Source organism: Oryctolagus cuniculus, chromosome 1 (genome assembly GCF_964237555.1).
Source record: "Oryctolagus cuniculus chromosome 1, mOryCun1.1, whole genome shotgun sequence".
Taxonomy (NCBI): domain Eukaryota; kingdom Metazoa; phylum Chordata; class Mammalia; order Lagomorpha; family Leporidae; genus Oryctolagus; species Oryctolagus cuniculus.
Window position 1 is genome coordinate 29,627,167 of NC_091432.1, and position 13,917 is coordinate 29,641,083.

General features: G+C 48.1%; 1 protein-coding gene across 9 annotated transcripts in view; it reads right to left on the minus strand.

Annotated features, from left to right (window-relative positions):
- PRR5L (proline rich 5 like) overlaps positions 1-13,917 on the minus strand; it is a 203,472-nt gene that overhangs the window by 92,061 nt on the left and 97,494 nt on the right. For all 9 annotated transcript variants that reach the window (XR_011387541.1, XM_070071463.1, XM_070071457.1 and 6 more), the window contains 2 exons: positions 6,715-7,003; positions 5,181-5,261 (listed from right to left, as the gene is read on the minus strand). Coding sequence is in view for 8 of the 9 variants with exons in the window: in XM_070071463.1 (XP_069927564.1) it covers positions 5,181-5,261; positions 6,715-6,878 (245 nt within the window). In the remaining variant the exon portion in view is untranslated. The remainder of the gene's footprint in view (positions 1-5,180; positions 5,262-6,714; positions 7,004-13,917) is intronic.

The window sequence follows — 13,917 nt, forward strand, 5'->3', positions numbered from 1 at the left end:
AAAGAGGCACGGCCTCAGCTGCCTTTTCCACCTGATCTCCGCCTGCTCCCCTTTCAGATTTCAACTCAGGCATCATTTTCTCCAAAGTCTAATTGTATGCCCATCCTCCACACAGTCCCATCATACCGCATTCTGCCATGACCCCACTTAACACGCCTGCCCAGTTCCCCTTGCTCTCACTCTGCTATGAGCTCCCTCAGAGCAGGACCACTTGCCTAAAGGGCTACCCCAGAACACGGCCCAGGAGAAAGCAGAGCATGCCACAAACGTTCCTTTAATAAAATCCCTGGAAGTGCTGGCTGCAGACTCTTGAGGAAGAGTGTGTTCCTACGTCAAAGAGCTTAGCCACTCGTTCTTGGAAGGCTCATGCAGTCCAGCCTCTAACCCAGTCCTGTCCCCACTGCCATATCACCCACACATCAGGGGTGGGGCTAGAGCAGGGGTGGTGAAAACCACTTCAATGCCCCACAGAGAATTCAAACAAGAAGACACCCAGGATCCACCCAAACTGGGACACACAGAATCCAGAGAAGCCAGGATTATAGCCTTGATGACTGGGGATTCAGCCAGAAAATGTCTACTCTAAAAGGTTACTTTCTTTCCTTACATGATATCATAACATAAAGGCTCTTCTTTTTTCTACAGCATTTCCAATGGAAAATATTCTGATTTACGGTTTTCCTATCAACAATCCACCTGCCTTGACTTTTATTTAAAGACATTGGCTGATATATTAAGATTTGACATTACTGATGGATTTATTCCTCCCCCTTTTTAGAAAGATTCATTTTAATTGAAAGGCAGAGTTACAGAGAGAGAGAGAGAGGGAGAGACAGAGAGAGAGAGAGGGCTTCCATCTGCTGGTTCACTCCCCAAATGGCTGCAACAGCTGGGGCTGGGCCAGGCTGAATCCAGGAACCAGGAGCTTCTTCCAGGTCACCCATGTGGGCCATTTTCTGCTGCTTTCCCAGGTACATTAGCAGGGAGCTAGATTGGAAGCGGAGCAGCCGGGACTCAAATAGGCACCCATGTGGATACCGGCAGGCAGCAGCTTAACTTGCTATGCAACAATGCTGGCCCCAGTGCATTTATTCTTAATGTATGGAGATATCTGTCTCTGAATTAAACACTGTGTTTTAGATCCTGACCATAATCAATCCAGTTTTTCCTCACGGCTACTTCAAAGTCCATCTGCTAAAACTTAGAGATCATTTTCAATGACACAACTTAGAAGAAACAGTCAATTATTTGTAATGACCCCATTACAGGTCTCAGTTATATTTCCCTCTCTGGTCTTCCTTGGCATCGGGTGATCTTTGGATAAGTTCACATTTCTCAGATGCATACTAACTCCACTCTGAGAAATATGGCCAGGGCTGGCTGGGATGGGTAACTGAGGGAAGCAGATGTAGGCTTTGATGCCAAACCTGGATAATGCACCAAGAAGTTCATTACCATTTGGCTTGAGTAAAACAGAGGACTGAGACAGTCACTTCCTCTTGTTCTTTTCTCTTCAGAAAGGACAAACAGCTGGCTCCTCTTTTAAGAACTCAGCCTCGCCCCAACTTCAATTCCAAGCACACTCACTAGTTCAAAGTGAGCTTACCTCATTCAAACTATGGAGAAATCTTTATAGGGTACTGAGCATGGGGAAATTCATCACAGTGTCCTGTGTTCTCATGTGTGGGACTCACCCATCATTTATCATTTTATCATCCTGAAGTGTTCACAATAACGAGAATAATAATGACTAACATTTATGAAACATTTATTGTGCATCAGATCCTGTACCAAGGACACTTCAGCATTATCGCAATCTTCCTAACCATATGGAGCTGGTGTTATTATAGTTATCCTCAACGTATAAAAGAAAAACAGAAAAATGAAGTACCTTGCCCATAGTCACAGAGCTAGCTATCTTGATCCCCAGTCTCTCTGTATCCAGAATCTGCTCTGTTAAGTCAATTCTACTGAACCTAGCAGATAACATCTGGCACATAATGGGACTGACATAATTGGTGGGAAAATGGGCATGAATGTCTGGTATTGTGATACAGCAAATTAAGCCACCATCTGTGACACCTGCATCCCATATCAGCACCAGTTCAGGTCCCAGTTGCTCCACTCTCAATTCAGCTTTCTGCTGATGCACAAGGGAAAACAGTGGAAGATGGCCCAAGTGATTCAGAAAAGAAAACCAAATGGGGATGAGAACAACTTAGCCTTCTCTCCCACCCTCATGCCTAAGTCCTGTTGAGCTCACAGATCTCTTCTGCAAACAGGTCTTTCAAAATAAAAAATCAAAACCCAGGGTCTGCCTGAGTGTAAAAAAGGGCAGCATGCCCATCTTGTGCTTCAGAGACAGAACCAAGGGCAGCTGTGTTTATTCCCCCACAGGCACTTGCAGATGTGGGAGCACATGAGGGTCAGCTCACTCACTCAGCTTGGGACATCCAGGTCACATAAATGCTCGGGATGTATTTCTCGTTCTCAGCTATATCTGAGTCTCAGTGATAGGAGAGCCTGTCTTCCCTCTAACCCTGTGTTAAAGAGGCTCAGGAGATGGGGAGCACAGAAACACGGGCTCCCAAACTTGAGAGCATTGGCTTAATCTGGGCTCAATTCACCTCTGAGCAAATAGCTTCAAACCCAAGCATAGCTACGTTCCTCAAATTGCTCAAAACAGAGAGGAGCATCCAATGGGAGCCCAAGCCCAACCCTGGAAAGGACGGTTGGGAGCACAGCCTGCTTCTCAGGAGGGGTGTTGATAATCACAGAGCACAGGAAGAGACCGGCTCCCAGAGGCCTAACAGAAGGAACAAAGGCAGATCAGCTTCAGAGCCATCAGCTTCCCCTCCTCTCATTGTAAGACTTTCTCCCTCACACTGCAGCATCGTGTGCAGCACTGTGAAAGGCAGGGATGTTATTCTGAGTTCCGCCAAATTACAGGTCAAAGCAGCAGTCCCCAATTTGGTGGTATTTAGAGATGAGGTCTTTTCAAGGTGATTAGGGTTCAATAATGGGGCCCTCATGATGAGATCAGTGTCCTTACAAGAAGGGATGCCAGAGAGCTTGCTCGCTGCCATCCTCATCTATACAAAGAGGTTGTGTGAACACCCGCAGAGATGGTGGCCACCTACAAGGCAGGAAGAGGGCCCTCAGCCAGGAGACGCATTGGTCGATGTCTTGACCTTGGACTTTGCAGCCTCCAGAGCAGTGAGGTTTCAGCTATCCAGTTTAAGGTATTTGCCACAGTAGCCAGAGCAGACAGCACAGGTGTCTAGGTCAGATAGGAGTTCAAATCCTGACTCCACTGTTTATAGCTGGGCGACCTCGGGCAGGTTATTTCGTTTCTCTTACCCATGACTTTCTCATTTGTAAACGACTCCTAACAAAGTGAAGAGAGATGAATATGTAGATGTACAAGAAAGGTCCCCAGAGGTGCCTGGGACTCTGCACCCCCATCCCCACCCCCACCTCCCTACGGTACCTCCTCCATGCACGCTAAGGCTGGCCTAGTAATAACATTCAGTCCACAGATGTGTTTTGTTTGGCCTGCACCAATGTTTGATGAAATCTGGAGTGTTTACCAACATTTAAAAGTCAGGAAACTTCACATAAAAATCTCATTTTCCAGTTCTTCTTGAGAAACACCATGAGCTGTCTCTGGAACTGTGTCGTGTGTTCACTCCCTTGCCACAAAGGGTGAGACCTCATCTCCACACACCCAGGCCGGCTTCTCCCACTTAGAAAACCAACTTGGCACCTGCAGGCTGTTAGCAGCTCAGGGGCTAACAGAGCTGCCCTAACAGTGTGGCTGGGCCTGTATTTTCCCTAGCTGCCCACAAATAGAGCTTTTAAGTACAATTTCAGGATCGTCTCCTGGAGGGAGGGACAATTAGCACATTCCTGAGAAACTCTTTTATTTATTTATACTTCTATTGTGAGCTGAAAACCTGCATGGAAAGGCCCATATCTTCCTTCTTAGAGCTGACCCAGCTTTGGCCCTGTCACTCAACTCCTGGGGCCATGGTCTCCTCCTCTGTGAAATAAAACCAGGGACTAGATGACCTCTTTTGTCTGTTTCCAAATTTCTGTGATTATGAAGTGAAATTCAAGAACATGGGTAGAAAGTTAACACAGCTCTGCTTATCTAGGAGCCCCAAAGCTTTTAATGAAAGCAGCACTCCTAAAACACCCCACTGACTCTCAACACTGGCCTGAACTAAATGTAATAAACAGGACCTGAATAACAGCCTTGTTTATTTTTCAGCCTACTCCAGGGTTTGGTCTATAACCTTGATGTTATGCACTTAAAGCGCCCAGAGAGAGATGACTACAAGGGCATCAGAAGACCTGATGGTTCAACCTCCTGTTCCTAGGAGATCCTGGTGCTCTGAGCCCTGCCTGACTTTCCACCCTCCATTCACCAAAACAAACCCAGGGGTACCACAACCCAACCTCCAGTGCTCTGTGCACCTGGGCCCTCTTTCAGTTCCTTGCTCATGGCAACTGGAGGATCTTGGCACTTGTGGTTTCTACCACCTGGAGCCCTCTCCACTCAGCTCACTCCCACTGATCCTTCAGATCACAGCACTGGCATCCTACCCACTGTTCCTGGCTTCCTTGGTAAGATCGAGTCATGCTAACTTATGCTTTCATCACACCTGCGGTGTTGTAGCAGCGTCACAGTCACATTTTTACATTCTATGTGTGTGATTAGCTGAATAATCATTATCGCCCAGACTGAAAATAAACACCAGGAGGACAGGGTCCTCATCTGTCTTTGATCTCAGAGCCTGACCAACAGGGAGACACTTAGATACTTGTTGGGAAGTCATTCAGTAGAAAGAACAGCAATAAATCCCAAACAGGCCAGTTCCAACCACTAGCCAAATTGCCTATCATGACACCAATAATCAGAGCACAATAAATGTGCAAAGAATAAACAACACCACTCTCCACCAAACCTCTGCCCTTGCCCCTTGTGAACATGAACAAATGGGTGACCCATTCCTGTGTCAGTCAGCAGTCTCAAGGACAATCTACTAGTTGAGAGAAACAGCAACAGGAATGAAGCAGGAGAAAAAGCAAACATAAGGAAAAGCTCCTGGTGGCGTAGTCCTGCCTGTTCCTGCTCAGGCCCATGGTGGGAAAACAGCTCCAGGTCTTCCACTTACCTGATGTTTTCATTCAGTGTATACAGCTCATTGCTTTGCAAGCCACCCCCTTTGAAAACGTTGATCACAGCAGTCTGGACACTGCAGGGAAATCAAACAACCCCTGGTTAGAGAATATGCCTTGTGGGGCCACTTCAGCTAGCAGCTCAGGACTGAAGGGAGATGCAGAGCCTGTGTCTGGCACAAACATGGCCTCATCATCCATCCAGGGGACCCCTAATTTCCTTCTTTGGAGGGGATGGAAGAGTTAAAGGCAAAGGACTCAAAAGTAGCCACTGCTATCTCACAAGCCAGCAGGTCTTCCTCCCTGGCAGTCCTACTGGCACCTAAAAGGAGCAGGCAGTCAGAGCTGCTCACAGGAAACTGTGGAGCCAGCACCTCAAGGACTGGAAGAGTCCAGAAATGGAATGTACATCAAGTGGGAGCTGACCTGGGCCAAGAGTTCTCCCTCCTAAGAGACCACTGTCTTCACAGGGCAGGTTGGAGGTCTGGGGCTAACGCAAAATGGTAATTGCATGCCTTTCCAACAGCACTTTCATTGGAAGAATTTGCCGTGGGCAAGCCGGTGTGGCCCCTCCCATTCTCACCCCTGTGCAGTGTGCGGCTCAGGCCCCTATGGCATCAGTTAGACCCTTCATCCTCAGGGACCTCAGCCCAATATGACAGCAAAAGAGCTGATTGCCACCTTGTCCACATCAAGGCTTCCGGGCCTTTAAAGTATAAAGATGCACTGACTACCCAAACATTTCAGCGCCCCCTCTCCATCCTCATCTTTCTCTGCTCCATTCATTGGAAAATTACAACAATGTCCACAACTACAAAGAATTCAGTAATCTGGAAAAGAAGGATCCTACAGAGTCTGCATACATTTGAAAAAGAGCCACAAGAGTATATAAAACACAGCAGTGATGCAGTCTCTGCTCGAGGCTTGGTGACGAGGTCAGCCAGACGCTTACAGCAGCTCCTCTCCCAAGCATTGGTGGCTCACAGGTTCTCATAATCCCTGTTTGATGCTGCTCACAGATACACAGGTAATCTCAACTCACCTACTATCTATTTGGCCAGAAAAGACACACAAGGGTACTTGAAAAAGTTTGTGGGAAAATGGGAAAAAAAAAAGAAAAAAAGGCTTATTTTGCTGCAAAATAACTTTGAAATCCAGGCAGGGTTTTTTCATCATATACACAATTTCCATGAAGTTTTTGAAGAGCCCTCATATAGGACTCCACCGTGGAACAGTCTGAAAGTCTGGGGTGTCACTAATAAACATGATCTCTAACCCTAAATTCCAATCCAGCTGCCCAACTGCATAGGACAGAGGCTCCAGAAGTCTGTTTCCCAGCTACTAGGACACGGAAAGCTAGCAGAGGCCTTGGAGATAAGAAAACCACTCTCTTCATGCTTTGCCCTCTAATCACCCCCTTCCAGAAGAAGAGAGATCCCAGCTGCGGCAGGAGCAAGCCAGTCGGCAGGCGTCCCCGGCCCCTCTCTAGCCCTGGCAGCCCTCCACCCCCATACCTGCTGCTTTCTTTACCTGTTCCAGGCTGAGTTGGAGCTCAGCTGTAGAGCCTGACGGGCGGCCTGGAATCGCGGCAGGTCGCTGAGCACCGGAGAGCTCATGAAACGTGGTCTGGGCCTGCGGAAGGAGCCCATCTTGTGGAACTCGACAGGCAGGCTGGGAGCAAAGCCACGGGTCATAGGTCCAGGGCAGGTTTCAGTTTCACCTCTAGGACCAGAAGGTTCCAGCGGCCCACAGGAAGGGCTTCTCCTGGGGATGCTTCCTGGCTCTCAGGCTTTCTTAAAACCTCGAATTTAGCCAACACCTGGAAAGAGAGGGCATTCTTGATTGAGGACTCCTGGGCTGAGGAACTGGGGGAAATCTGCCACCACACCCGCCTCCCATTCATCAGTTTTTACAGCTCTCTTTCTGGTCGTGATGGTGTGATTGCCCCAACTAGGAAGTCACTGACAAGGGGGCCAGGTGGAGGCCAGTCCTACAGAAAAGCCATCTCTAAGCTGTGCTTGACTCTGGTTGCTTTAGGCACCTCCTTGTGTTTCTGTAGCCCACAAGGGTGTTTTAAGAGATGGCTCTTTAAATATACCTCAAGGGGAACATAGGAGCTCCTTGTCCCAGCTCTGAAGACAGTCCAGGATGTGCCTTTACCGTGTGGTCCCAGCATTCCAATGCCTCTCACCCTCCTTACTTCCCATTCCTTCATTCATTCCATCAGGACACACTTGCCAAACGTGCACTATTGGTTCACCAGTGAATTACAGAGAATCCAAAGACCTGTAAGTCCTCGCCCCCAGACTCACAGTCTATAGAGAAGGTAACTATGTATCTTCATTCAGACAATATATATTTACTGAGTGTCTACTATGCACCAGGGACTGGCTCAGGCACTTGGAGACACAATGACAGCTCTGGGGAACATGTGCCTGCCCTGTGGTACTTACAACCTACAGGCCTATCCCATGCCATTCTTATTCCTCTCCCAGGCTCTTGATTGTACCTGCTATTCCCCTTGCCCAGAATTCTCTTCCTTTTCCTCTTGGCTTATCTAAATCCAGGTTCAAGGATACCACCCTTTGTAGGGTCATGAGCTACTTTATGATTTTGTGGTTTAAGGCAGTGGCTTTGGGGTGCACCTGGGTTCAAATCTTAACTTGGCCACTCCCGAGTTACGTGACTTTGGACACACTGAGTCTAATGCCCTCAGCCCTCCACAGCACCAACCCCACAGGGCTGGGGAGAGCTGAGATGTGGTTGGGCGCCATGCTCAGCAGAGTGGCAGACAGCATCTCAAGTGCTAGTGGTTTCCCTTCAGGCTGTTTTCTTTCCCTCAATGGCTCTTTTGGACCCGGGATTTCAGCCTCCTATTCTTACTGAACATCAGATCCAAATGAATGACTGACAATGAGTTTTGGAGCTCCACAGAGTGAAGGATGGAAGGAAACACCTCCAAGGTCATCATCACTTTTGTCTTGAGGGGTTCATAGGTTTAGCCCAGAAATGTTCTCTCTGCCACCTCTCTCACCAGCCAACTCTGCTATGTCCCAAAAACTAATGATGAAGGAAAAAGAGATATTCCAGCCACAAGGGCCCCCAGGACAGGTTGGGAGGGGAAAATGATTGTCAACATCAGCTGTGGCATTTGAAGGAGGAACAATGACGTTGCTTCCAAATTAAACTCCCTACTGTGGTGGGGAGAGGAGCTAGGCTGTTGAACAGGCACTGAGGCAATCCAGGGCAAGCATCTGGGAGATGCTGGTGGCCATCTGTGGACAATAGGCACCATGAATCTGATAGCACCAGGCGCCCAAAAGGAAATGGCTTTCCTCCTCATTGTGTTTTAAAGGCAGGCAGACTGTGGACCATTTTCTTGTTTGGTCTTTCTCCTTCTGCCTCATGCTCACAAGGAGCCAACTGTTACTGAAATGAACCCTAATAATTGCTGAGGAACTCATAATAGGCCTAACTTTCAAAGAGAGTCTCCACAACTTCCCAAAGCGCTGTGGAATCTGGAAATACCTATGCAAATCTGTGGGAGAGGCAGAGAAGAACTAAAACCACAGATTCCCCGTCGGAAGCCTTGAACTGGCCCAGGAAAGGTCACTCGATTACAACAGGTCTCGTTTTGCGTCCCCCTTCTTTTAAATGTGCCTGCTAAGTACAGCTCATCTGTGTAATTACAGGATATGAACGCCCTTTATGAGGATCTTAAACTGGAGAAGATGGAGCTGCCTCCCACCCCATGGCACTGATCCAGGGAGGCAGAGAGGGGAGCAGGAAGGACTGTTTCACGTCTTGGCCTCCTGCCTTCCCGCCAAAAACCCACTGCCTCAGGAGGCTGTGAGACATCGAAGCTCTCTGGCAGCTCCTGTCCCCACCCACTTCTCAGTGACATCTCGCCGCCCCTGCCCCATTCGCCTTGCCCCTGCAAAGCACACAGGCAGCCTACACACACACACACACACACACACACACACACACACACACACACACACCCTTCTCTGAAATAAGAGGAAGTTTAAGGCCAAAGGATGGCAACTGCAGCTCCCGCGGCATAGAGCTGCAGAGTCACGTACACAACAAGGAGCAGCCTCTCATTTCTCACCTCCCACATCTATCACTCTCAGACTGATTGGCTGCAGCTGGCAGGACAGAGCAGAGAGGCCTCCCCAGAGTTCCACAGTGAGGGAGCCATGGGGACTGCTGACCAACATGGCTTCAAGGGAGAAGTGACACATGCTGTACCCACCTGCTGCAGCACTGGCCCCTGGGGCACAGGCTGGCTCGGATCCACATATGACAAATCAAGACAGATGAGAAGATGGGCTCCATTAACAGCTGACAAAAGGGCAGAAAAGGGGCAAGGAAATTTGTCCAAGGTGGCCAAGGTAAAAGTCAGGTTCATAGATGCCTAATCTAGAAAGTTCCCCAGTCGCCCCTAGGCCAATCTGTGGACTCCATGGAGACAGGCATCCAGCTTTTGCCACCTCTCAATCCCCAAGCCTAAGTTCACTGCTTTAGACAAAGATGTGGGGAAAAGAAACCTAATGAGGCACCAACTGCCTGCCCAGTGTGGTGCCAGGCTCTGGCATAACAAGCACAGGTAACCCTCAGAAAACTCCATGTGAAGATCCGAGGAGGGAAGTAGCCTGCCCGAAGGCACACAGCTAGCCAGCGGCAAATCACTGAGTGCTGTTGGGATTCCCCAGCCCATCCCCACTCAGCCATGTTACCAAAGTCAGCCAGAAAACTGGAATGGAAGCCACCCAGTCAGGACCAGCAGTCCAGAGAGTTCATATCAAAGCTTACATTTCACGCCCCTGAATAGATCAGCTGCCCCAAGGAATGCTAGGACCACATTGATGGGGCAAGAGGAGCAGGGAGGGGAAGGCGCAAAGGAAGAAAGCATGGATGGACTCCTTCATGCATTGCGTGACCTCGGCAAGTGGCTTGACCTCTCTGAGGCTCCATTTCCATCCACATGAAATGAGCACACAAACAATGACTATCTCAGGGTTGGAGGAGTTTTAAATGAGTAAATATTTATCAAGCACTTGGAACAGTACCTGGCAAATAGCAGGCACTGCCTAAGTGCTTTGTTCAGTAAATAAAACACTGTCCTCATTATTCCAAATAGCCAAGCTGCAAGAGCAGTGGGGACACAAGCACCCTGGCTTCGGCTTCTGGAGACCTCAGCAGCACTGGGAAAAGACACCACTGGGAGGTAGACGAAGCCACTCCTCCCATTGTGGTCACAGCACCTTCAGGTCTTGCCTCACTAGGCATTGGGGAAATCACACCTTAGGTACTGATCCTTTGCCTCTGAGGAGCAGGTCCCCCAGATTTAAAGAGTCTTCCCACACTTTATACAGCTTCTAAATCTTCTAAATCTAGGGGCCAGCACTGTGGCATTGTGGGTTAAGCCGCCATCTGCTGCGCCCTAATCCTATATGGGTGCCGGTTTGAGGGCTGGCTCCTCTGCTTCCAATCCAGCTCCCTGATAATGCACCAGGGAAAGCAGCAGAAGATGGCCCAAGTGCTTGGGCCCCTGCACTCACATGGGGCACCTGGAAGAAGCTCCTGGCTCCTGGCTTCAGTCTGGCCTGGCCCTGGTATTTGTGGCCATCTGGGGAGTGAAGTAGCAGTTGGAAGATCTCTCACCGTCTCTCTCTCTCTCTATAACTCTGACTTTCAAATAAATAAATGAATCTTATTCTAACCTTTTATGACAGGTGCAGCCACAATCCTGTCACAGATGTGGAAAGTGAGGCTCACCCAAGCTGAGAGACAGCCACGGCAGGACAGCTCACAGGTCAGGGAGACCCAGACCTAGCAAAATGCTTCCAACCCCAGGCTTGGCCCACCATAGTGCCTGCTGGGTCATTGTTTATTCCTGTGTATTTCAAAATATGGACGTTATGAAACATGCTTGAAAACCTATACCCACACAAACACACATGGTAAATGAGTGACATCAGCAATTCCCAACTGCTTGAAGAACAGAATGCTCCCTTGGAGACCGCTGTCCCTTGCTCCTATTTTTCTAATGACAGCGCACTTGCTTATATATTATCATAAACGTAAACATTCACATAAGTCTATAACATGCAAGGCGAAAGGCCTCCTGCTTCCCATGTCACAGCAGAGAGAAATTCTTGCCAGTAAAAGTGTTAGAGTTCTGTTTGCACTATTCCAAGAGCTACAGACCCTGGATGAGTGCTGAGCACATGAAATGTGTCAAATGCTATTTGAGCAATTGAATATTCATTTAACTTTTAATAGCCACCAACATGTTCCGCACACACAGTATTTTTTTCTTCCCTCTTAATAAAACATCATGGCTATCTTCCCATTTCACTAGATTTTGATCTACTTTATCATTTTTGGTGGTAGCTTAACAAGACTATTTCAGGGCACATTCTCAGAAGGCAAACTGCTGAGTTGAGGGGCCAGGAAATTCTGAGCCAGCTTCACTCTAGACTCTCATTTCCACCCCACCACAGCTCAGAAACACCACAGAAGAGGGGTCAAGAGTCACAACGCCTGCAGCTTCAGAGGGGGAGCAGGCACATGGCTGTACCACCAAGGCTATGGACTCAAACTCTGGTCTCAGTCATCACCCTGCCATTCATTCACTATGGCAGACAGGAAAAATCCACCCTCCCAAAGATACCTGTAGCTATGACTTCACATGACAAAAGATGTGATGCGCTTCGGGGTCCAGATGGCCCATAAATGCAATCACATGGATCCTTGTTAAGGGAGATGCAGAGGATTACAGACACCTATAGAGAAAAAGGCAATGTGCAGACCGAGGAGGGGGAAGGCCAGCAGAAGCTGGGGGAGGAAGGAATCGGATTGTCCCCAGGAGCCTCTGGAGGGAGGACAGCCCTGCCCCACCTTGATTCTGGACTTTTGGCCTCTAAAATTCTGAGTGAGTTTCTGTTGCTTTCAGCCACAGAGGTTATGTAATTTGTTACAGAAGCCACAAGAAACTAATACAATGGCCCTGAGCCACTCTGAACGGCAGTTTCCACATCTGCAAAGTGGGAACAGAAAGTTACCGGGGAGAGTCGTGGCATGACACCCGGAGATATTGTCTATGAAGCACACGACATGGCTCCTGGAACTATCCAGGTGCTAAGCTAAGTTCAGTGGAGGTTCCAGGCTAAGGCCTAAGAACCAGATGGTGTCACTCCAGTTAGACACTGGGCAGGTGACCTAGGATGGGTATTAGGCTTAGTGATGACACAAGTAAAGTGGATAATAAGTCCCAATACACAGCAGGTGCTCAATAGATGCTACTTAGTGTCTATTTTTGTTACCACCATCACTACCACTGCAGTTTACGAGTCTGTTCAAACTGCCCTCACAGGATACCACAGCTGGAGCCTGATACAAGAGAAGTGTACTTTCTCATGGTTCTGCAGAGTGGAAGTCCAAAATAAAGAGTTGGCATGTTTGATTTCTTTTGGTCTCTCTCTTTGGTGTTTAGAGGGCCACCTTCTCACCAGGTCCTCTCATGATCTGTCCTTCATGTACTTGTTCATGCCACTGACATTTCCCTTATATGTACAGATCTCTGCTTTTTTTAAAAAAAGATTTATTAATGTATTTATTTGAAAGGCAGGGTTACAGAAAGAAAGAGAGACATAGACAGAACTTCCTTCTGCTGGTTCATTCCCCAGATGGTTGCAATAGTTGGGGCTAGTGGGTAGCAGGGGCCCAAGGACTTTGGCCATCTTCTGCGGCTTTCACAGGTGCATTAGCAGGGAGTAGATTGGAAGCACAACAGTCAGGACTCAAACTCAAGAATTCTTGAGTATTCTGATAATGGATGCTAGTGTCATCAGATGCAGGTTAACCCACTGCACCACAATGCCAGTCCCCAAATCCCCTGTTGTAAAGACACCATTCCCATTGGATTAGGGACCATCTAATGTCCTTGTTTTAACTTAATCACTGCCATCTTCATTTCTTTATTGATTTTAATTGAGAGGTATGTGTTGGTTCATTCTCCAAATGCCCAAGAAGGCCAGGGCCGGACGAAGCCAAAGCCAAGAGCCAAGAACTGAATCCAGATCTTCCATGTGGGTAGCAGGGGCCTAACTGCTTGAGTTATCACTGCTGCCTCCCAGAGGGTGCATTAATAGGAAGTCAGCATCAGAAGCCAGAGCCAGGATTCAAACTCAGGTATTACAATATGGGATGCAGATGTACCAAGACTCTGCCAAGTGCTGCCCCTTCATCACCTCTTTGAAAGGCCTATCTCCAAATACAGTCACATTATGAGGGCCTGGAGTGTAGGGCTTTAACCTATGAATGTCCACAACTACCACCACCTTGTCTCATCACATCACAGGAAGTTCCCAATGTTTCACTTCTCTGAGTTAAAGAACTATGGACTTGGGTCAGTATTCTTTCCTGAAGGATCACTGCCATTTACATTTAGAAAAATGCCCTTTGAAAGAGATTTAAATGGGTAGGTTTGGGGGCTGCAAGTGTTCCCAGTAGTTACGCGGAAAGCTGGGGCCCTCAATCCATTAAGTGCCATGGCATTTACAGGATTACTGGGAAGTGGCACCAGCCTGGCTCACTGAGACTCACCTCCCACTGATTTTTTTCTTTTTTTTTCAAAGATTTATTTATTTTTTTAATTGAAAGTCAGAGTTAAACAGAGAGAGGAAAGGCAGAGAGAGAGAGAGGTCTTCCATCCGATGGTTC